Source organism: Petaurus breviceps, unplaced genomic scaffold (assembly GCF_028583685.1).
Source record: "Petaurus breviceps papuanus isolate PSGF00001 unplaced genomic scaffold, PetGlider_PUasm1.0 90845, whole genome shotgun sequence".
Lineage (NCBI taxonomy): Eukaryota > Metazoa > Chordata > Mammalia > Diprotodontia > Petauridae > Petaurus > Petaurus breviceps.
The window spans coordinates 7998850-8023208 of record NW_027187359.1 but is presented as its reverse complement, the minus strand read 5'-3'; the positions used below and the strand labels follow the sequence as shown (position 1 = coordinate 8023208).

Genomic DNA, 24359 nt, shown 5'->3' with positions numbered 1-24359 from the left:
TATCCATTGCACTACCCAGCTGTCTTCATCCTTGTATAGTCCCTTTCAATTGTTCAAATGTATTTACTGTTTTATATTTCTCTTGAATATGTGTTTGTATTTCAAAATTTCTATTCAGCTCTGGGCTTTTCACCAAGGTCTTAGAAGTCTTCTATTTCATTAAAGATTTCCATTTATCCTCATAGGACTACAAATAACTTTTTTTCTGGATAAGTTATTCTTGGTTGTAAACCTTGAATTTTGTTATTTTTGTTCTTTGTTCTTGAAGAGGACCATGACATCATGGAAGTCATGCCATGACATACAACTGAATTGGATTTAAGTGAGGGAGGGCTGTGCAAAGTCACCAACCTCACTTTCTCCTCCAAAGCCATCTGTGTCCAGTGGCCAGATACACATCAGGACTACTGGAGATTGCCTCAGATGGGGTGTAAGATCTTAGTGTCTTAAAGCTAAGGTCTTTAGCAGATCTCAGTTTCACTGAGGCAACAGCCATTCAGTGATTAAGGCTAGGTAAAAAAAAAAAAAATGAGGAGAATAATGACCTCTTTAATCTAGTCCAGAAAAAAAAAATCAAACTGAGAGAGGAAGACCTTCAGGGTTTCTGGTCAAAACAGAAACAAATGCTATTTCCATTCATTGTGAGAAGTAGTAGGGAGGAGTAGGAGAAGTAGTGAGTCCCACTGGGTACCCAACTGGAACTGGCCAGTTGGTCAATTTAGCTCTCTTTCTTTTTCCCTATAGAAACATTGCAAGATATCTTGGGGTTTACAGGCTAGAATTCTTTCTTAAGGTCCGTGCCTTAAACACAAATAACTCTCGCTCTGATTGGCCAACATTAGGTCCAAGGCCAAACCCCACTTGATCACTGTTTGGACCTTGAATTTTATCTTTTTGGGAATATCATGTTCCAAACTCTTCTCTCCTTTATTATGGTAACTGTCAAATATTCTGAAATCTTGACTGGGGCTCTTTGGGTCTTGAACTCTTTCTTTATGGGTGTTAAATGGTATTTTTAATTTGATCTGGAAGCTCTAGATTTTGGTATATCCTTCTGGGTGTTTCTTTGATGAATTGACTTTGATGAGTTTTTTTCAATTTTCACCTTGACCTTTAGTTCTAATAGGTCTAGGCAATTTTCATTCATATTTTTTTTTTTAAAAGCAATCGGGGTTAAGTAACTTGCTCAAGGTTACACGGCCAGTTATTATTTCTGGGTGTGGTGCTGAGTATCTGAGCCCAGATTTGATCCAGGTCATTCTGACACTGGAGCCAGTGCTCTTACTCGCTGAGCCACCTGGCCGCCCCTAAGCAATGGGGGTTAAGTAACTTGCTCAAGGTTACATGGCCAGGTGTTTCTGGGTGGGTGCTAAGTGTCTGAGCCCAGGATTCGATCTCCAGGTCTTCTCAATACTGGAGCCGGTGCTCTTACTCGCTGTGCTACCTGGCCGCCCCTCATTCATAATTTAAAAAAAAAATTTTTTTGGTCTTTATTAATTTATTTGTTTACTTTTAGTTTACAAGATTAAACTCCTCAATTCCTTGAGTTTCAAATTTTCTCTCTCCCCTCCCCCCATGGCAGCATACAATAAAGTATAGGATCTGCAGATAGTTTCACATTAGCCATTAGTCAGGTTACAAAGAAGGATTGTATCAGATGGAATGAACAATGGGAAAGAGGAAACAAAACCAAAGAAAAAGACAGAGAGCAAGTAGTTTGCTTCAATCTGCATTTAAACTGTTTTTTCTAGTTCTTTCTCTGAATGTAGACATCTCTCCATCATGAGTCTTTTGGAGTTGACTTATAACCCTGCATTGCTGAGAAGAGTCGAGTCTATCAAAGTTGGTTGTCACACATATGTTGTGTTTGTAATTGTGTACAAATTTCTCCTGGTTCTGCTCTTCTCACTCAGTTTGTATAAGCCTCTCCAGGTAAATATGAAGTCCTTCTGCTCCTCATTTCTTATAGCACAATAGTATTCCATTACATTCATATACCACAACCCAATTGATGGGCATCCCTTTAATTTCCAATTCTTTGCCACCACAAAAAGAGCTGCTATAAATATTTTTGTACATATGGGTCTTCCTCCCACTTCTATGATCTCTTTGGGATACAACCCTAGAAGTGGTATTGCTGGGTCAAAGGGTATGAAATTACTTATAGCCCTTTCAGCATAGTTCCAGATTGCTCTCCAGAATGGTCGAATCAGTTCACAACTCCACCAACAATGCATTAGTGTTCCAATTTGCCCACATCCTCTCCAGCATTTGTCATTTTCCTGTTTTGTCATCTTATCCAAACTGACTGGTGAGATGTGGTACCTAAGAGTTGTTTTGATTTGCATTTCTCTAATCATTAGTGATTTAGAACATTTTTTCATATGGTTATAGATATATTTAATTTCTTCCTCTGAAAACATATCCTTTGACCATTTATCAATTGGGGAATGACTTGTATTCTTATAGATTTGACTCAATTCTCTGTATGTTTTAGAAATGAGGCCTTTATCAGAGACATTGCTTGTAAAAATTCTTTCCCAATTTTCCACTTCCTTCTCATTCATAATTTCTTGAAAGATGGTATCCAGGCTTTCTTTTTGGTTTTGGCTTTCAGGTAGTCCAATGATTCTTAGATTGTTTTTCTCTGTTATCAGTTTTCCTGATAAGCTGCTTTTTATAGGAAATATCTTACATTTTCTTCTTTTGTAAAAGTCTTTTGATTTTGGTATATTTCTTGTTTCTTATACTCAATTATTTTTTCCCCAACATATTTATATATTTTTAGTTTTCAACATTCATTTCCACAAAATTTTGAGTTACATATTTTCTCCCTGTCTTTCCCCTACCCCGACTCCAAAATACCAAGCCCACTGAATACCCCTTCCCCTAATCTGTTCTTTTATATCCTCCCCCACCCCACCCCAACTTTCTAGAAGGGCAAGATGGATTTCTATACCCCAGTGCCTGTATATCTTATTTCCCAGTTGCATGTAAAAAACAATTTTTTTGAACATTTGTTTTTAAAACTTTGAGTTCCAGATTTTTTTTCCCTTCTTCCTTTCTCACCCACCCCCCACTGGGAAGATAGGCAATTCAATATAGGTTGTACAGGTGTAGTTACATAAAACATTTCCATAGTAGTTATATTGTGAAAGACTATAATTCCCTCCATTTTGTCCTGCTCCCCACTTATTCTATTTTCTCCTTTGACCCTGTCCCTTTTCAAAAGTGTTTGTTTCTGACTATCCCCTCTCCCAATCTGCCCTCCCTTCTATCATCCACCCTCTTATTCCCTCCCCCCTACTTTCCTGTAGAGAAAGATACCCAATTGAATGTGTATGTTATTCCCTCCTTAAGCCAAATTTAATGAGAGTAAGGTTGACCCATTTCCTTTCACCTTCCTGCTCTTCCCCTCCATTGTAACAGTTTTCTCTGGCCTCTTTTATATGATAATTTACCCTAATCTATCTCTCCCTTTCTCCTTTCCCCAATATATTCCTCTCCCACCTTTTAATTTTATTTTTTATATATCATCCCTTCATATTCAACTCATCCTGTGCCCTTTATGTATACATGTACATACATATAAATTTATACACACATACACCCTCCTATACATACATATATTGTATGTATACATATATATACCCATCAACTATCCTCACACTGAGAAAAGTCTTATGAGTTACAATTATTATTTTTCCATGTAGCAATATAAATAGTTCAACTTTTATAAATTCCTTACGATTTCTTTTTCCTGTTTACCTTCTCATGCTTCTTGTATTTGAAAGCCAAATTTTCTATTCAGCTCTGGTTTTTATCATCAAGAATGCTTGAAAGCATTATACTCGGTTTTGCTGGGTAGGTGATTCTTGGTTTTAATCCTAGTTCTTTTGAACTCTGGAATATTATATTCCAAGCCATTTGATTCCTTAATGTAGAAGCTGCTAGGTCTTGTGTTATTCTGATTGTTTCCACAATACTCAATACCTGGGATTTGATCCCCAGGTCATCCCGACACTGGAGCTGGTGCTCTTACTCTCTGTGCTACCTGGCCACCCCAATAATTTCTTGAAAGATGGTGTCTAGGCTCTTTTTTTGATCATGGCTTTCAGGTGGTCCGGTAATTTTTAAATTATCTCTCCTGGATCTATTTTCCAGGTTAGTGGTTTTTCCAAGGAGGCATTTCACATTGCCTTCTATTTTCTCATTTGTTTGGATCTTTTTTATCTTGATTTCTCATAAAGTCATTAACTTCCATTTGCTCCAATCTAATTTTGAAGGAATTATTCTCTTCAGTGAGTTTTTGAAATTCCATTTCCATCTGGCAAATTCAGCTTTTTAAGGCATTCTTCTCATTGGCTTTTTGGGCCTCTTTTGCCATTTGAGTTAGTCAAATGTTCCTTCCTCACCCACCCCCCACTGGGAAGATAGGCAATTCAATATAGGTTGTACATGTGTAGCTACACAAAACATTTCCTTAGTAGTTTTATTGTGAAAGACTAACTATAATTCCCTCCATCCTATCCTGCCCCCCCACACTTATTTTGTTTTTTCCTTTGACCCTGTCAAAGGTGTTATTTTTTTTTCAGTCAGACTGTTGACTCACTTTTCATGATTTTCTTGCATCATTCTCATTTCTCTTCCCAATTTTTCCTCCACTTCTTTTACTTGATTTTCAAAATCTTTCTTGAGCTCCTCCATGGCTTGTAACCAATTCATGTTTTTCTTGGGAGCTTTTGATGCAGGAGTTCTGACTTTGTTGTCTTTCTCCCATTCCATGCTTTGATCCTTTTTGTCCCCAAAAAAGGAATCTATGGTCAGATTGCATTCCTCTGCTTGGTCATGTTGTCAGTCAATTACTTGAGTTTTGAGCTCTTTGCTATGGTAGAATTCTGATTTCAGAATAGAGAGAGCTTCATCCCAACTCACTGGGGTTTTCACAGCTGCTGGGGCTATTAGGAGGGCACACCCTCCCTGCAGCCCCCACAAGCTCTGGCACACTGACCACACACCCCAGGACCACCACCCAACACCATGATCCAGATCCAAGCAGGTGAAAGCAAGAGTGAATACCCCCTGAATGGTCACTTGGTCCCAGAACCATGTGGTTCACATGAGACTGCACTTGGCTCCCAGCCTTGTGTGATAGGCCCTTCCTGTCAGTCTGCCAGGCTGCCTTCAGTGGGAGATTTGTTTCTGTTACTTTGTGGGTTCTGTAGCTCTAAAATTTGTTTAGAGGCATTTTTTAAACATGTATTGGAGGTGGTTGGAGCTAGAGCCACATGGAGATCCTGCTTTTACTCTGCCATCTTGGCTCCGCCCTCCTAGTCAATGATTTTCATTTGGTTCATTTTCATCTTTATGATGTTACTTCAGTAAGGTTTTATTCCTCCTGTATCAAACTGTTTATTTACTTTCTATGTCTTTCCTTTAGTGTTGTTTTTTCCCCAAATTATTTCCTCTAGAGCTCTCATTCCACTTGTATTATCATTATTAAATTCTTGCTTCATTTCTTCCAGGAATTCTAGCTGATCTTGTGGTCAAGCTGCATTTTTTTTGTTAGAGGCTTTGTTTATAGATGCTCTGTTGTTTTTCTTTTCTTCTGGGTTTGTGTCTTAGGAATCCATGGACCCATAATATTTCATTATAAATGTCTTCTTTTGTTTACTCATTTCTCCAGTTATACTTCCTGAATTGGGACTTTATGTCAAAGCTGGTCTCTAGGCACCTCTGGAGGAAAGGACAGGGTCTTGTTCAATCTTGATCCATCTTTCCTGGGGTCCTGCTGCTATTTCCTCTGGGGACTAAACATTATGTTCTTTAAAGATTTTAGGACAGCTTAAGCCAAGAAGATGCAAATATTTAGTACCTAAAATGTCTAATCAAAGGCATGGTATGAATGCTACCTTCTAAATCTTAACCCTAACTCTAATCCTAAACCTAACCCTAACCCTAAATTTTAAGCTTTGCAGGATCCGGATTCTGGTTCAGAGCCTGGGCAACACAACTGCAACTTGCCCCTTGTGAGAACTACAGCAGATAGTTGCTGGCCATATTAGCCCTGGACCACTTCCTAGAAGGCTTTATGATCCTAGTTTGAGGTCAGGGAAATATAGCTTCAAGATTGGAGCTGCCCCAGTACACAGAGCACCAACCTGGATCAGTGTACCTTACCACCCCAAGACTTTGGTCTATAATTACAGTGCTAGACCTGCAGGCTCATCCTTTGTCCATGCTCCCTATCCTGGACACATAGCTGTAGCTCCAGCCCTGGTCCTAAGGTGCTAGAAGACTTCCATTTGGGTCTTTTTGGATAGTTGTGTAAGAGAGATGGGATCTATTGCTTCCTGTCACCTTACCATCTTTAATGGTTCTACAGTAGCACTTAAAAAAAAACAAATTTTCAATGATAGCCATCAAGTTCTGAAAAAAAACCTCTTTATATCTCAAAGGTTTTGTGGGTGTGGACAATTCAGGTATGTTTCTATCTTCTAAGGTTCAGCATTCACATTTTATTGAGACGTGATCCACATAGACCCATAATTTGGAGGTGTTGAAATACTAGCACTTTCCAATTGACAGCTTCAGACCAACTTTCTCTAGTGCAGTGAGACCTAGTTTAAGGAGCACTGAAGGGGTCATAAGTGGAAAAAAGTTTAAGAAGCTCTACTTCTTAACTAGAGTCTAGTTAATATAACACCTTAAGCTGTCTTTCCTCACATTTTCCCAGCATATTTCTAAAGACACTGGGGTCATTTGGCTACACTATCACTAATACACTATATCTGGGTACACTACACTACACTATCATGTCTACAAGGACTTTCTTCATTAGTTGTTGGAAAGTGGCAGGAACCAAGATGTTTTGGGATATGTGATCAAACTTGTAAAATACATTTGGAAAAATTATCTTCTCTGTCTCCCTTTGTCATATGAATCTGAGATATTGTATAACCTATTGTACCTATCTCCCAAGGTTGTTGGGAGGATAAAACGAGATAATATTTGTAAAGTGTTTTGCAAAACTTAAAGCACTGCATAACCACTAGTTATTATCATTAATGTACCACTAAGAACTATTGACTGCCTAATGTGTATCTTGGACAGTATGATGTACTGGCCTACTCTGATTCTTTTACCCAAAGTCTAGTAGTTTACATGAGGAGCCATTTCCAGTTGTCTTGATCTACATCTTGCCACTGGACCTAGAAGACTCTTGAGGAAAAAGTGAGGTTGGTGACCTTGGACAGCCCTCCCTCACTTAAATTCAACTACAAGTCATGGCATCATCTTCCTGATGTCATGGTCCTGTTCAAGAGTGAAGGGCACACAACAGTAGACTACACAATTCACTTTTTCCTATTTTTCTTCTATTCCACAACAACAAGGGAAGCACACAGACTCTGATGATGTTACTGAGCAATGCATCTTTAAGATCAGTTGTAATAGGTTGGATTTGATTAAGACCCCTGGCAGAGACATTTGTAGGTCATTCAACAGTTAACAAAGAGACTATTGCTTAGCAAGGATATTGTTCCTATCTCAGAGGTCATCCATCAAAGATACAGGAATCTTCCCAGATTGTTTCTGAAATGGTCAGGAGTCAATAAGTTGAATCCTGTGGATTGCTCTTAGGTACATCCCACAACCTACTTATGTGGTGAGAACACACTTGTGTTATTGCTGAACTTCAAATTCATTTCTGGCAGTGGAGAATAACAAAGTCAAGTTTCTTATGATCCACTTCTGAAACTAAAAAGCCATTGTGATGTTCATTGTCATCACTTGCCTCTATTTTTCTGTTGACTTCTGCATGAGCTTTGTGGGTGGTCAAAGTATGCAGGTATTGAATCCTTGCTTTTCATTTGCAGCATCTTGCTAAATTGATTGGAACTGGACCCAATCAGTGCTTATACTCCATTGCTAGATGGTGGCCAGAGCTGTGGTGTTCGTTGTCCTATTGACATCAACAATTTCCTTGGAAAATTTCAAATTAACCTTGACATATCCCAGATATGGGTAGCTTTTGTCACTCAGTTCTCAAAGTCTAAGCCCTTTCAAAGGCTGTAATAGTCATTTTCTCAAATATTTTTTATATAATGAATGGAATGTAATGGTCACTTGCATTCCATTGCTGAGAAAGCCGTGCATCCTAGATCTTTAATCTTCAATATCACCTCTTTTGGGGATTGGGGGCAGAGTGGTCTGAGTCCAGGTGGAATAGACTCATAATGAGTAAATGATAAGGTAATGCTTACTACTTTTTGGACCTGAAACAACCTCTTTCCCTAGCACTATCTCCATTTCCTAAGGTTGGTCGTGCAAACTTCAACACTTACATTAGCAAAGCTACATTGTCCTCTTAAATTTATCTAATCTGCATATGGTCTTCTTCTATGGTGTTCTAACAAAAGTAGTTCTGCCTTTCTGTTCATCCTCGTTCTTGAAGAGGATCATGCCATCATGGAGGTGATGCCATAACATGCAAGTGAACTGGATTTAAATGAGGGAGAGTTGTCAAAGACACCAGTCTCACTTTCTCCTCTGGAGCCACCTTGGTCCAGTGGCCAGATATGCATCAGGACAACTGGAGATGGTCCCTCCACCTTTCTAATAGTCTTTTTTTTTTTTTGAGGGCAATTGGGGTTAAGTGACTTGCCCAAAGTCACACAGCTAATAATTGTGTCAAGTGTCTGAGGCCAGATTTGAACTCAGGTCCTCCCGACTCCAGGACTGGTGCTCTATTCACTGCTCCACCTAGCTGCCCCCTCTAACAGTCTTCTGATAGACAACATCCATATATCAGGCTATTATGATATCTATTCTTTTGTCCCATTACCATAGAATGATTTTGTCTATAGTTCCATGTGTGACTAGATTTCTTTCTCAAACCCCCCTCTCCCGCCAGGTTTTTGAAAGGAAAATTTATTTAATAAGTTTCACTTAGTAAAATACACCTAAAAGGAAATCATAATACAATGAAATATTTAAATCAAGGTCTCAGAATTTAATACAAACACCAAGACCAAAATCCTAAAGTACCTATATTGCATCTCAAAACTATCCCCATTAATTTAAAAAAAAAGCTTAAACATGCACACCTTACAGAATAGCAAATTAAGTAAACTAGAACACACATGCCAAATGTTTCACTCCTGAATCACAGACACAATTCCTATATTTGTTTCAGAAAAGTCTCTCAATATGCAACTCAGTGTTCCATGTAATGTTGTATAAGAGCAACAATTAACATAATTCAAACTACTTTAAATATACTTACTACTTAAGTACACTCCTACAACATAAATACCTTGAGAAAAGCTGAATTGTTTAACAATTATAGTTTTTACTCAACTTGGTTATTATATCCTAGATGAATGTGTTCAAAAATACTGAAGTTTTAAAAATAATCCTGATTTTACTTACAGTAGGCATACACAAATGTGTATTATAAGACTATTAACTTTTTTTTTTGCTTTTTGGAGGGCAATTGGGGTTAAGTGACCTGCCCAAAGTCACACAGCTAGTAAGTGTGTCAAGTGTCTGAGGCTGGATCCGAACTCAGGTCCTCCTGACTCCAGGGCCAATGCTCTATTCATTGTGCCACCTAGCTGCCCTGTTTTTTTCTTTAAAAAATATGTTGACCAGGAGTCAGAGATCAGGATTACATTCCCTATCCACCACTCATATTGGACATGCCAGATATCCCTTCATTATATTCACTCCCATAGATACATGACTCCCACTACTATAGAAGCTGCTGTTCGTTTCTCCTTGGCCCCTTACACAATGTTTGACTGAAAATCACTGGAGTTGCCCTGTAAAATTTTGTTGTATCTGCTTATGCTCTTTGACCACCATAGCCTCCTCCACACCCCTAATTTCGCTGCTAGCTAGCTAGGTCACTATAACTGGACTGCTTTGACACACCTATGCCTTTTAGCATTTGACTACCCTAAGTACCACTGCTTACTTCTGCTGTAGAATGCAGGAAGAGTTCTACAGATCTGTGTTGTATATTTGCTTTGTCTTTTGACATTGCTGCCACAGCATCTTGATGAGTATCAAGTTCAACATCTGCTTCTCCAGCCATTCTGCCATCAGGTCCAATTTGAATGAGTACATGAACAGGGTTCTATGAAGTAATTCTTTCATGTGCATACAATGGCCTGTTGTACTCTGGAAAGTGGACCCACTATTTCCATATCTATGATCAGAAATTCCTGAAAAACAGTAATTGAGGTCTCTTCCACCTCTTATCTGACCCATTATAGTCACTGTAATAATCTTAGCCTACATACTCTCCACCATAGGCACCACACCTTATTTTTTTCAAACCCAGCTCCTGTACCAATGTTGTTATAGCTTCTGCCAGTCACAGGCTTGTCATAAAGACCTGGCTGATGTGTAGTTATCAGCTTTTGAGGAAGATCATAATTAGTATGAGCTTCTGCCTAGTTGCTCCTGCAGATTTCAATGCACTTATACCCCATTCTTTCCCTGTGTTTATTTACAGGCTTTTCAGCAATTCCTGTGAAGCAACCTCCATGAAGACCTCCCCCATACTCCTCCCCTGGATGTCCAGTGGCAACATTATCCCATTTGGCACAATTTCCAACCCTGAAAAAAAACTGAACAATTTCTTCCTGGCCACAGCTAAATGGGAGTTCTCTAAGGCACACAAAGCCATCATTGACAGTATCAGGACTATTTGGACCAATATGCTTCAAAACCCAAATCCATTTCAATATTCTTTGACTTGAATACTTCAACATATCTGTGTCCCATAGTTTCTCTGTTTTTTTTTTTTGGTGCCAATTTGACTTTATCTTCTGATTCAAATTCAACAAATGCTTCTCCACTTGGTCTGTCTTCTCAGGTATAGATGAAACAAGTGCCTGATGGCCCATTTTGAATTTTGCATTTCAAGAAGAACTACTAGACTTCATTGGCTGAGCAGGACAAAAATACGGAACACTTCATGAATTTGCATGTCATCCTTGCACAGGGGTCATGCTAATCTTCTCTGTATTGTTCCAGTTTTAGTATATGTGCAAGTACTGTCACTAGATTTCTTAGTGGCACCTACTGTTGAATTTGTAGTATAGTACCTTTACTTTGCTTCTGTGGCCCATTTACAAAAAAATGATCCTGAGCAAGGCTGAGTCTTCCCAAGGCATGTGCTATTAGCTTTATACTTATGCTCCACCTTGCATACTGTTTCTACCAACTGGTTGACATCTGGTGAAAACTATAGGAGGTAAATATCTACTAGACAGCATTTTCTCTCTTTATCAGCATTTTATCTATCAAACTTCTGCAGATGTGCCTCATTTGTTTCCTCAGGCTAGACTGCTTCTGTATCAGTCTCTATAATTGAACATTCACATCAATTACAAACTCAGAGGGGATTTTCTTCTTTGATCAATTGTGGATTTGATGAATGTGGCAAACACTTGCAATGGTGTCTAACCACCAACAGGGGGGTGTAGGGTGTGTTCAGAGAGGGCTGTTATCTCTGCTGTGATGGCTGCTGAGCCCTTTTCAGGGCTGTTATCTACCTTTGGTGTCCATCCACCTGTTCCACTCAACTGTCACCTGTGGGTCCAAGAAGCTGTTACATACGTAGTGGCCACACCCTGGTAAACTATTTCAGCAGACGGACTAAACCAAGTTGAGGGTAATCAAGGGGTCTTAAACCTATTGGTGAGTTAGGGGGGTGTCTACCACAAGCATGTGAAGACTTCCTTTGGTGGAATGTGCAGAGGAGAATGGTTTGTTCCAATGGCCATGAAGGCAGCTGAAGCAGGTGCTGAGGAGCGCTTGGAACTTGGTTAGACAACAAAGACCCCAAGGTCATCCACTGCATCTTGAGCCATCACCAGTCATCTTGATTCTGTCCTGCCACTGGACTGTGATGACACTGGAGGAGAGAATGAGATCAATGACTTTGTGCAACTCTGCCTCACTTAAAACCCAATTTATACACAAATCAACAACCAACAGATCACTCTAGTCTTTGCAAATAGGTTTACTATGGGATCCCAGGTTTGTTGTCATTGGGCCTTATAGGATCCAAAAGCCAGTCCTGTTCTTCTTTTCTAACTCATATCCTTGTCAAATTCTGTAATGATTCTCAGAGGTAATCTAAGCTTCCCATGTCCATTCTCCAAGAGAATAAAGTTCCTCTCCAAGAAAGATTATTTAGGCCACCACCATCCTCTGCTATAAGATATCTAACGTCAGCCCTACCTTTAGCTTGGAGTTCTTTCTGGCTGAGATATTCTAGCTTTGCCTTCCCCATGGGTCAGGTTTCTCTATCACAAAGTATCTCTTTTTGGTCCAGACCACAAGAGAGCTTTCTCTTTCTGGCTTAAGTACTCTCATTTCCCTTTCTGTCACATTCCCTTTATTCAACGTGGCCTTTACAATCTTGACCAACTCAAGAGGAATTTTGGAGACTAGTTGCTGTATACTACTGTTAGAACATTAAAGTCTTTTAAAATGATCAAATAATTTACAGAGTACTGAGTGATTGACTTAACCTTGCAAATCACATCTCTCAACATTCCACACTTCTTTTAAATAATTTTACAATGCCTATGTTATTATGTTTTGGGTGCACTACTAAAATTGGGAGACCCTTTGCATTTCCACTTCTATAACATTACAATATATTTTGATCAAATAAGACCCCATCTGTTTGAGAGATTGATCTAAGATGGTAGTATTCAACAAACTAATAATGTTCAAGTACTAAACATGAAGGATATTTAGCAAATAAACAGTAAAGCAAGTATGAAATTAGTAGTAATTTGATAGCAAGAACAACTTCATTCATAAACCAACTGGTATCACATCTAATAAATCAAAAGCTATCGAAATACACATTCTTATCAGAACATGTTTAATGCAACAATTAGTAGCAGTAAATCAGGTACTTTGCATTTATAAGCATTTAATAAATGCATTTGGTTGCTTGCTAGAAGATCACCAAAGAAGGTTACTTAAACGGAAAAAATGGAATTTAAAGTAGCAAAACTGAAAACAAAATAGCAAAACCAAAATTAAAGATTGAAACTAAATAATTTCTTTGAAAAATTCAGAACAGGGGCAGCTAGGTGGCACAGTGAATAGAGTACCAGCCCTGGAGTCAGGAGGACCTGAGTTCAAATCCTGCCTCAGACACTTACCATAATAAACTAGCCGTGTGACCTTGGGCAAGTCACTTAACCCCAATTGCCCTACCTTCCCCCTCCCCCAAAAAAATCAGAAAAAGAAAACAAGTTCAGTGCATAAATACTTTAATGCTCAAAAACAAGAGGATAGGAAAAAAAGAAAAAAGTTTCTCAAGTGGAGTATATTCAGTGTCACCATTGCATATGCCCCCCAAAAAGTAAAAAAAAAAATTCAAGTTCCAGATACTAGCAAGAAAGGCTAATTAACCACCAGGTGGAACTGTCGAGCAAGGCAGGGAACGTCAATGGAATTCCTTCCAGTTCCTAGCAAAAGGGCAGTTCTGTCTAGCCAATTCACTTCCTTTCTTTTACAGCCCTCCTGTCTTTGTGGATTTGGAAAATAGCTGTACACCCTGTTGCTTCTCAATCCTGCCTACCTAGGGTGTCTTCCTGGAGATGTTTCCCTCTTATTCTTTTGGGGCACTCATTCAAACACCTAATAAACACTCATCTCTTAAATACATAGCAATAAACTCCCAGTTCGTTCTTGCAAACCCTTAAACTGAGTTTATAAAACCTTAGTAATTTAGATCTCCATCCCTTTCTGGTTATGCATAATAAGCAGGGTCAGAATTAAAGGTATTTTGTTTAAAAATTCTAAACTGTGGGGTGACCAGGTAGCACAGCGAATAAGAGCACCAGCTCCAGTGTCGGGATGACCTGGATCAAATTCAGGCTCAGATACTCAGCACCACACCCAGAAATAACTGACAGTGTAACCTTGAGCAAGTTACTTAACCCCGATTGCTTTAAAAAAAAAATTCTAAACTGGAAGTAATAAGTAAGGACAAGAAAGTTTGTAAGGCAACTTTCATAGGTATCAGGGAAGAAGATAAGTGGTTTTCTGTTGAGAGATAAAGATTATGGGTTCCCAGCAGAGAAACTGGAGAAGCAGCTAGGTGCCATTGACCCAAGCAAATGTCTCTCACAGCCCCAGGGCTGCTGACCTTGGGCGCTTTCCTCGCTGGACCCTCCCCGACATGCAGCACTGGATGTTTCGACCCATCTCCGGCTACCTCCTCCCTGCTCACTCTGCATCCTGCTCGCCAGACGCTCCAGCAGGCAGGGCCTCATGCCTTATCTTTCAGCAGCTGCTCCCACCTTCGAAGGCTTTCTGTGCCTTCCCACCAAATCCGACCCTGGAGCCCCCTTGTGTGTAACTTCCTTCCCCCTTCTACTCCTGCTCGTGCCCCAGCAACCGCCACTCTCGGGACCAGTGTCTGGATAGAAGACACATTCAGTTAGGAGAGACGTGAATAAAGGGGAAAAAGAATAAGCACTTCGTAGGGCAGATCCCTGCAAGGTGGAGAAGGGCAGTGCGCATGTGCAATACTCTCCACACACCCAGCCCCCCAAAAGGTTACAGTTCCCAGACGACCTTTCCAAAGGAGGCTAAGATGAATTGAAAAGAGGAATCCATAAAGGTTTAGCCACACTCACTAATGGAGTCCAGGATACAAGTCATGCCCTTTGATCTGAGGTTGACTCCACCCCATCCCCCTAATAACCAATCAGAAATAGGAGCTCTGGGAATCTACGGCAGAATCCAAAGTGTCCCGAGGTACCTGTAGTAACAAGACGTGGCTGCGTCCTCCTGCGTCATCCGTCCGCGACCAGGGTGGTCCAGGCCGCGCCATCTTCGAACTTGGACTTCCGGTCGGGTTTCGGTGGTTGGTGAGTGTACGGCATCAGTCTCCGCGCGGCCCGAGGACAGCGCCTCATGCTCCCCGCCTCTCCCTTTTAGGGGGGAAATGATGTCTCCCCCCCTGCTCCGCTTGCCAGGAATAACACCGGCCTCCCCCTCACCCCTCTCCCCACCTCCACGGGCACTGTCGCTCCCGCCCCCTGGTCTTTCGGTGGTAACGCCGCCGCGGCGCGCGCCCGTCCCTCGGGATCCGCACCGCGCGGCCTCTGACCCCTGACCCGTGACGTGCCTCCCCTCCTGTACCCCGCTGGGGCCCGGTGGGATCGGAGCGGTGCTTCGCGGGCCTCGCTTCTCTCTCGGAGCCTCCCCGAACTAACGGGGCCCAGGGACCCATCCCTTCCAACCGGGCCTTTTGACAAATGGGGTGACCGAGCCAGGATCTTAGATTGAGGCCTTCAAGGGCTCCGAGAGGTCTTCTAGTCCTACTCCTTCCTTTGGTAGAGGCTCAGAAAGGGGAAGTGGCCCTTCCGGGGACCCACGGCAAGTTTGCTGCCGGCCGGCCTCTAGCCTAACTTTCCTCAGTCTTAGGTTGGGCTACCTAGTGGTCCCAGTGTTCTCCGTCATCTGGAACAAATTCGTCAGCAGGCATTTATCAAGTGCCTGTGATGTAATTTAATAGCTAGTAACTTATAAATATCTCATGTAACTCACAACCCTGGAGAGTAGCTGCCCCCATTTTACATATGAATAAACTGAGGTAGAGTGGGGGGGGGAGGGGTGGTGCTGATTCCAGGTCCCATGCTATATGCAGTTCACCACCAGCTTCATGGTGCTAGATAAAAGAGACAAAAATAATGACAGCTAGCACTTACATTGCGTCTGCTCTGTGCCAGGGGCTTTACAAATATCACATTTGATCCTCACAACATTCCTGGGAGGTAGGTGCTATTATTATCACCATTTTGCTGTTGAAGAAACTGAGACAAACAGGTTAAGTGACTTGCCCAAAGTCACACAACTAGGAAGCTTCTAAAGCCAGATTTGAACTAGTGTATTCCTCAGTCCAAACCCAACACTCTGTCCACTACCATTCTATCAATACTCTTGGGTGCCTTAATGAAACAGTCCTTGCCCTCAAGAGGCTTACAATCAGGGCAGCTAGGTGGTGCAGTGAATAGAGCACTGGCCCTGGAGTCAGGAGGGCCTGAGATCAAATCTGGCCTCAGACACTTAACACTTACTAGCTGTGTGACCTTGGGCAAGTCACTTAACCCCAATTGCCTTGCCTTCTCTCCAAAAAAAAAAAAAAAGCTTACAATCATCTTGGGGGTGGGAGGGAGTGTACAGGTTGTACATAAAAATGTAAAATAGGTACCAAATAAAGACAAACTAATTTGGAGAGGAATCAGGAAAGTTTTTTTTTTTTTAAAGGAAGTGACTGCTGAATTTTGAAAGAAGCTAGGGTTTCCAAGAGGCAGAATGAGGAGGTATTGTGGTCTAGGGGTGCTGAGAACCCCAAAATGCAAGGGTACAGGATCGGGGTCTGCCTTGAAAGAATTTGACCACTCAAGTCTTCTTTCAGTCCAAGTCTGAGTTTATTAAGACACCTGTTGGGGTGGGTAAGATTCCTAGTGAGTGTGCACATTTGATAAGGACAAGACTGATACTTTTATAGGGAAAAAGACTGTGAGAAGATCTTGATGTGATCTAGGAGTGGCAAGTAGCAGTGAGTGGTCTAGAGGTAACAGAAATGAAGAGCTGGACTGAGTCAGGGATAACAGTGAAAGGACAGTTGAATGGATTATTGACTGGATTGGGCTGGATGCCTCAGGCAAATGCCAGATATCTAGGCTGCTGGAATATGCGGGAACGGTCAAGGACCCTTTTTTTTTTTAGGGTTCCCATTGCTCCATTAGCCCCATCAGAGGGAGAGTATTACAAGTATGGAAGACACCCTGTGCTGAGGCTCAAAGGTAGTGCATGAACTGGCAAAGTCTAGGAACAGGAGGTAGCCTAGTTTGGCTAAAATGTACAGTTTATATGGGGAAGTTTATATATAATCACGCCCAAAAAGATAAGCTGGAACCAAATTGTGAAGATCTTTAAATGCCAGACATGAAAATATGTATTTTATCTCTGAAGTAATAGGAAACCACTGAAGTTACTTGAACTAGGGAAGTAATGTGACGAGCAAATTTGTGCTTTATGAATATCAGTTTGGTAACTGAATGGATTTAGGTGGGGAGAGGCAGGATACAGGGAGATGAGTTAGGTTATTCATAATCCAGGTGAGATGATGAGGGTCATAATGAGGTGGTTGTGGCATGAGTGGAGAGAGTGAGTTGGCTGTGAGGGAGATAATCTATTTTGTATATATTTTTGGTTTAACTGTGTTATAGTCTCCTGTGAGAGTGTACATTTCTTGAGTAGGGGGACTGTCTCACTTTTGTCTTTGTATCCCCAGATCTTATCACAATGCCTGGCACATAGTAGGTGCTGTATTTCCTGGCCTGGGCTTCTTGCATGCTTGGTGGACAAATACATTCTGAGTATAGGCACAAAAAGGTACATGGGGTCCTCTGACAACTCAGTTGGTGTTATAGGAACGAACAGCCAAAACCCTCCTCTTCACCATGAACTGGTAGCACCTTCACTCAAAATCCTTAAATGCCCATATTATAGGTGGTGGTATATAGGCAAATAATAAGAAACCTGACATAAATGCCCTCTGAATCCAAGGTCTAGGTTGGCAATAGACACAGGTAGCAATGCTACAATATACCCTGTGGAATTCATTCTGGAGTGAAATGTTAATCTCACAAGGGTTTTAATAGCTGGATTCTAACTATGTGTTAGTTCTTCCCTGAAAGACTGAACTTGTCCATTTCAGTCTGCTGACTATGGTGGAAGGTGAAGAAGCTTGACTGGAGGATGAAGGGGTGTGTAGACGTAGAGTTAGGGTATCAAAGTTAATAACAGCACTCAAGGAGTTGGCTTCTTTGGTTGACTTATACACATCTATATGTGCAGGTGTATCCACTGAAGAGTAATGCTGATGGATGCCCTAGGGGTCGGCTGCGTTACACTGGGAGGGGCCAATCCCCTGGGGGAAACTACTGTGATGGAGTCTCCTAGAAAAGAAGTACCAGACCAATTTGTCTCTGAGGCCCCAACATATGGGGCTAAGACAACATGTGGGGATAGTTCCATAATGATGCCTTCAGTCTCTCTTGGCCTTGAGGATCCCTCCAGTAAACAAAGCTACCTGGATACTTGCCCAGAACAGGAAAATGTCTCCAAATCTGAAGGGCAAGGTATGGAGCCAGTCCCTCCATTTCCTCACCTCGTGGTGAAAAACAAAACTAAATTTAAGATCTTTTATAGACCTAGAGCAAGGATGGGGAACCTGTGGCCTTGAGGTCACATGTGACCTTCTAGGTCCTCAAGTGTGGCTCTTTGACTGGATCCCAACTTCACAGAACAAATCCCCTTAATAAAAGGATTTATTCTGTAAAGCTTGGATTCAGTCAAAAGGCGACACACCAAGGTCCTAGAAGGCCACATGTGGCTGTGGGGCTTCAGGTTCCTCACCCCTGATTTAGAGTATGTTTTTTTTTCTTTCCTCTTTGTATCTCAGGGAAAGTCTACCAGGATCAAGGCCTGGGCATGGGTGGAGAGGCTCTGAGGCCTGGCTCATTGTCCACAGCCTCTCCTCTTTTTCTATAGATGTTCCTTCAGGGATTCCAGAGATCTCAAAGGTGAAGGCTCCAAAGACTGGCAAGAAAAAAGGTGTTCGGACTCGAAGAGGCCCAAAGAAGGGTGGAGTGGGGGCTAAGGGTGACTGCCCATCTACCTTACTGCAGGCCAACCCTCCATCAGGGACCCTGGGATCTGGTTCCCTGGATCAATCTGGCCCTCCACCTACTACTATCCCTAAGAAGCGAGGTCGAAAGTCAAAAGCTGAGCTGCTGTTGATGAAATTGTCAAAGGGGCTAGAGCAGCCTGAACCCCCACCTCCACAAAGTCCCCCTGAGAACCCGGAGGCCCCACCAGGGGCACGACCCCGCCGGCGGGCTGCTAAAGTGTGAGAATTGTGGGGCTGAGTTGGGGGAAATGATGGAGTACAGTAGGAGTAATTTGCCTGATGTGAGAAAGAATAATAGGTAACATTTATGTAGCATTTACTGTGTGCTAGGCACTGTGCTAAGCACTTTACAATTATTATCTCATTTGAAATAGGCTGTTTTGGGGTAATTCCAGAAGACCAGAAAGGATTTGGGTAAGCTTCTGGTCTGTGTTAAGACTAAAGGCAGAAGTTTAAGGGTTGAGATTCCCTGTGTTCAGCATATACATGGCTACCCCTTTATTAGTTTCTTGTTCTTAGTTGTGTCTAGGCAGTTTCTTTTTTATAACTTCCATTCTTAACTTCATTCCACTAAAGTTCTCCCATGTCTTGATCTGGGTGGGAACACAATATAGAATGAACAGATTTTCCCCTGCCCATACCTTTCTTCATTCTGTTCCCAACTCTACCTTTCTCCCTTCCTCTTTTGGCTTCTTTACCCTGTTGTGATCTCTGATCCTCTTCCATGGCCCCTAACCTGATTCTGTTCCACAGGGCACTTCTATACCTTCAAGAATTGGCTGAAGAGCTCTCTTCAGCATTGCCTGCCCCAGTCTCTTGTCCTGAGAACCCTGAGTTAGGTAGCCAACCTAAACGGGGCCAGGGCCGTCGGCGGACAGCCTGGCATGGAGAAGAAGAAGAAGATGATTCAGCACGGGATGCAGACTTTGTACTTCAGGCTGAGATTGAAGAAGGGGAAGAAGAAAGTGAAGCCCCGAGTGAGAGTTCATCTGACCTGGAGCTTACAGCACTTCGGGGGAGTGGCCTTCGTGGGGCTGCCTCAGGGGTAACCTGAAAGGGCAATAGGAGATTAACGGGGATCAGAGCTATAGCTGTCAGGATGACCAGGGGCAGCAGAGTACCAGAAGGATAATTTCACAAAAAATAACGGGAATAAGTTAAAAAAGCAAAGAGGCAGGACAAATAAATAAGTGAGTGGGTGATTGGCAGGCAGGAAGCTGAGTGGGCCCAATGGGAGAAGGAGATTACTAGGAAATTGAGGCTTATGAAAATATCTCCCTTTAATCTTTCAGAAACAGAAACCACAATGCCGGGGACTGGCCCCCAATGGGCTCCCAAATTCTATCATGGCTCCTGTTTGGAAAAGCCTCAACCTCACCAAGACCCTGTGAGACCCTGAGGATGGCAAGGGGACAGCATGTGGTAAAGGGAGTATTTTAGAGGGGGAAACTGAGAGATTTAAAATAGAAAATGGACCACAAGGAAGTGAAGAAAAAATCACACCTCAATGAGGTTATAATGATGGTAGTGACTGAAAGGGAAAACTCTGGACCTTGATTCTACTCTTTCTTCTCTTGGTAACCCTTTCTCCTGTCCTCTTAGCCGAGAGCAAAATCATTCACACTGGGAGTTCCCTGAATGGATCCCTTCAGCCATGAAGTGGCACTTACTATCTGAAAGGTAAGCCCAAGTGGTGTCCTTTAAGCTAAGGAAGTCACAGGAAGAAAAGGAAAGTCTAGAAAATTACAGAAGGAAAATGGGAGGGCTCAAACTAGCGGGGACATAATGAAGACTCATTGTTCCCTTTGTCTTCCTCCAGTGAAGCAGCATCATACTTGCCTCAGGAGCTGAGGTCTCCTCTTTTCTCTGTGCAACGGGAAGGTCTTCCTGAGGACAGCACTCTCTATAGGATAAATAGGTAAGAGGGGTCAGCTGTAGAGTCAGCTTCCGTTTCTGCTAGGTACCCATAGGATAAGGACTGAAAAGTAGCAAATAGAAATGTAGTGACAAATTGTTCTTCTTTTCCTCCCTAGGAAAGGACTGTCATTCTAGTCCTAGGGGTGGGGGTCATATGTGGCCCCAGGGTTATAGAAGAGTGTGGTGGCTCTAGGGCCAACACAAGTCAGGGTTTGTTCTTTGCTATACCTGGAGCAACCAAACGCTGAGTACCTTGTAGTTCAGAACTCTAGGAGCCATGTCAAATTATCTAAGTCTATGGTAGGCTCAAGATTCATTATTGATGATACCGTGTTTCCCCGATAATAAGACCTATCCAGAAAATAAGCCCTCCCCTTACTGTGTAAGATTCCTCTAAAATAAGCCCTCCCCCGAAAATAAGCCCTATTGAGATTGCTACTGTAGTGAAGGTGATCCCCTGCGCTACACGCTACATTACGGTACCCTCTGTATGCACTGTCCCCCCCTCCCCGCCCCCCCGGGTGAAACGCACGCAGCGCTCTGAGCTGCATCCAATCAGAGCTGCAGCAGTGAGCGGGTCATCCTGTTCTTCCCCAGTGATTTGCTTATTGAATAAAGGTACATTTTTTTGTTCACATTTACCTGTTTATTAAAATTGCTGTCAATGTTCATTAAAAAAAGCCCTCCCCTGAAAATAAGCCCTCTGGTGTTTTTTCTGTCCAAAAAAATTAATAAGACAGTGTCTTATTATCGGGGAAACACGGTAGATTAGAATATGATTAGAATTGGGAAGTAGGAGAAGTAAGGTGTTGGATGAATGAATATACATGCTTTAATTTTTTATTGTGTTAGACTTTCCTCATTTCCTGATGAATAATCTCAGTTTCAGTGACCTCAGTTTGAATCAAAACTAGTCTATATCCCTTTCTTCCCTAATCCTATCTAAGGACACAACTTTGTCTTTTCCTGTAGGTTTAGCTCACTGGCACCACATCCAGAGCGATGGGATGTGTCCTTCTTCACAGGGGGACCACTCTGGGCACTAGAATGGTGCCCAGTACCTGAAGGTGCAGTTGCTTCCCAGTATGTGGCACTGTTCTGCAGCCCCAGCATGAATGAAACCCATTCACTGAGCCGGCCTCATGAAGGCCCTGGGCTTCTACAGCTCTGGGACCTTGGGACACTGCAGCAAGAAAGCTGGTGAGGTGGGGCTGGGAACCCTGCAAGAGGAGAGCAGACTGGAATGGGGATAGAGTACAGGGGGACTGGAAAAGCCGCAGAATACTGTGTTAGAGGGAAGGGGGAAGAAGCCACCCATAAAAGACAAGTTTCTGCTTCGTTGACTGTGATATGTTGGCCAGGATACTTTCCCTTCATTCTCCCTATTTCATAATCTTCTCCTTCCAGCCCAAGCAATAAGGCCCACCTTGTCTATGGCATTGCTTGTGATCATGGGTGCATCTGGGACCTCAAGTTCTGCCCTAGTGGAGGCTGGGAGTTGCCCAGCACCCCAAGAAAGGTACTTTCTGAATTGTGGAGGAAATGAGGATAGGATTTAGATCCAAGAGGAGTCTAAGATGTCTGCAAGAGGAGCCCTGAGAGCTCCCAGGGTTGGGTGGTAGTGGGAAGTAGAAGTGAAAGAGGCTTGTTTGAAAGAATGGGGGTAATCTGGATTCTATTGGAGACCAGCCAAGAAATAGACATTTTCCAAGAGGGAAATAGAGGCAGAGATGGACAAGGTAGAAGTCTGAAGATTTGGCTCTTGCCCTGGCCTTATCCAATAGGCTCCTTTCCTGCCCCGGCTGGGTCTCCTGGCTCTGGCCTGTTCAGATGGGAAGGTGCTACTGATTAGTCTACCCCACCCTGAGGAACTTCTGGCCCTTCAGCCTGAAGGTAAGGGGAACAATAAGGATTTCAGGGCCCTTGGGGAGGTATTAGTCAAAGCACAGGGAACCATAGTTCTTGATAAGGGCTCATGTACCCCTACTGTTCTTTAGATATGGTCATCCATCCATAAATACTGATGTGTGTGTGTCTGTGTGTATCTCCCACTGTATATATGTTAACTTACTGTCTTGGTAGTTGGCTGCACATTCTAATTGTGATCCACTGTCTACTTTCTCATTGTCTTCCTTCTCTCACTTTCATGGTTAATCAGTTGTGTAAAGCATCTACTGAGGAGAGACAGCCAAAGAGTGTCCTTCCTGGGTCTCACACTGACTCTGTGATCCTGGACAAGTTGCTTCTCAATGCCCCACTTAGCCCAGACTAAAATGGCAAAACAATTGTCCGTCTGCATTGTTAGAAAGAGCCCCTCACTAGGAATTCCTGAAACTGAGGGAAATCATGGGTCTGGATCAAAAAAAAAAACATCTGCAAGGGTTGTTGCTGGTGAAGGGGATACACTGGGCTCCTGTCCCACATTTTGTCTAGTTTCTTGTTTGCCCCTCAAACCCTGTCACTTCTTGTTCCCTCCACTTTTGCTATTTTGCCCTCCTGTGAAAAGAGGTAGAGGGTAAAGGAATGGTGCCTAAGTCTTAGCTGAAGCAGCTATAAGGAGATAAGGGATAAAAAATAGAAGCCATGGGTTATGGAGGACTCCAAGGAGTCCAGTGTCTCCCATTCCTTACCATGTCTCTCTCCTCACAGATGCTGTCAAGCCTCCTATCTATAAGGTGAGTAAGGGAATCTATTTCTTTCTAACTGATACTTCATCTGACCTCCAACCTTCCTTCTTCAAATTGGTTTTCTTGCCAGCTTGCTTGCTACATTTTCTGAATGTAACTTCAATGCTGTCCTGACTAAAGCCTGCCCTGAGCTTCTGACATAGAAGTCACTAAGCCCCATCTTCTCTGACTTTACAGGTACAGTGTGTGGCCTCTCTTCAGGTGGGCTCAGTACAAGCAGGGGAGCCCTCTGAGTGTGGTCAGTGTTTCACTCTTGCCTGGATGCCAACTCGGCCCCATCAGCATCTGGCAGCTGGGTTCTATGATGGTAAGTAGACATAGAAACAAGTTTTTAAATTAGATCTTATTTTATTTTCATATCTGCATTTTCTCACTTGAACATCACCACTCCCCACTTCCCTACCCCTGCCAAAAAACCCCAACAAAACTACCACACAAACCAAAAACAAAGTATCCAGAAAGCTACGTTTCAGTCTGTACTGTGAGTCCATCACCTCTCTTTTGAGAGGTGGGTAGTATATTTCATCTTGAGACCTCTGGAATTGTAATTGGTCATTGGGTTTATCAAAATCCCTTAGTCTTTCAAAACTGTTTATCTTTACAATAATGGTATTATTGTATACATTGTTTTCTTCTTCTTTCATTCTGCATCAGTTCATCAGAGGCTTTCCAAATTTCTCTGAAACCATCCCCTTCATAATTTCTTATAACACAACAGTATCCCATCATATAAATATAGCATAACTTGTTCAGCCATTCCCAAATTTATAGATAGGTTTCCAGTTTCCAATTCTCTGCCATCACAAAAAAGAGTTGCTATAACTGTTTTTGTATGGATGGATCCTTTTCTGCTTTCTTTGATCTGTATGGGGCAGTACTACTACCTAGTTCCAAATTTTTTTCCAGAACAGCTACAATTTTACAGCTCCATCAAGTGCATTAATGTATCTATTTTCCCACCACACCTCTAGCATTTGTCATTTTCTTTCTTTGTCAGCATT

At 42.3% G+C, this 24359-nt stretch overlaps 2 protein-coding genes, 1 non-coding gene and 1 pseudogene across 7 annotated transcripts in view; 2 read left to right on the top strand and 2 right to left on the bottom strand.

The window, feature by feature from the left end:
* Positions 1–8915: 8915 nt before the first annotated feature.
* On the bottom strand, positions 8916–14793 carry LOC138149137 (heterogeneous nuclear ribonucleoprotein H-like; annotated as a pseudogene).
* LOC138149304 (U6 spliceosomal RNA) lies at positions 10970–11073 on the bottom strand. The gene has a single exon (XR_011165280.1). It is a non-coding gene; the product is annotated as a U6 spliceosomal RNA (small nuclear RNA).
* A 4-nt stretch (positions 14794–14797) lies between the features above and the next one.
* The window catches only part of GTF3C2 (general transcription factor IIIC subunit 2), a 13084-nt gene continuing 3522 nt past the window's right edge, over positions 14798–24359 (top strand). The window contains exons 1-13 of one of the 5 annotated variants that reach the window (XM_069072071.1): positions 14821–15827; positions 17354–17454; positions 17920–18203; positions 18616–18973; positions 19508–19799; positions 20047–20141; positions 20357–20434; positions 20574–20672; positions 21644–21871; positions 22079–22190; positions 22456–22564; positions 23321–23346; positions 23536–23665. In XM_069072071.1, the coding sequence (XP_068928172.1) occupies positions 17939–18203; positions 18616–18973; positions 19508–19799; positions 20047–20141; positions 20357–20434; positions 20574–20672; positions 21644–21871; positions 22079–22190; positions 22456–22564; positions 23321–23346; positions 23536–23665 (1792 nt within the window). In that variant the 5' untranslated portion in view covers positions 14821–15827; positions 17354–17454; positions 17920–17938. The other 4 variants (XM_069072073.1, XM_069072072.1, XM_069072074.1 and 1 more) reach the window with 4 other exon arrangements.
* Positions 17461–24359, top strand: part of MPV17 (mitochondrial inner membrane protein MPV17) — a 26454-nt gene continuing 19555 nt past the window's right edge. Inside the window, exon 1 of the mRNA XM_069072077.1 lies at positions 17461–17464. The gene's annotated coding sequence lies outside the window, so the exon portion shown is untranslated. The remainder of the gene's footprint in view (positions 17465–24359) is intronic.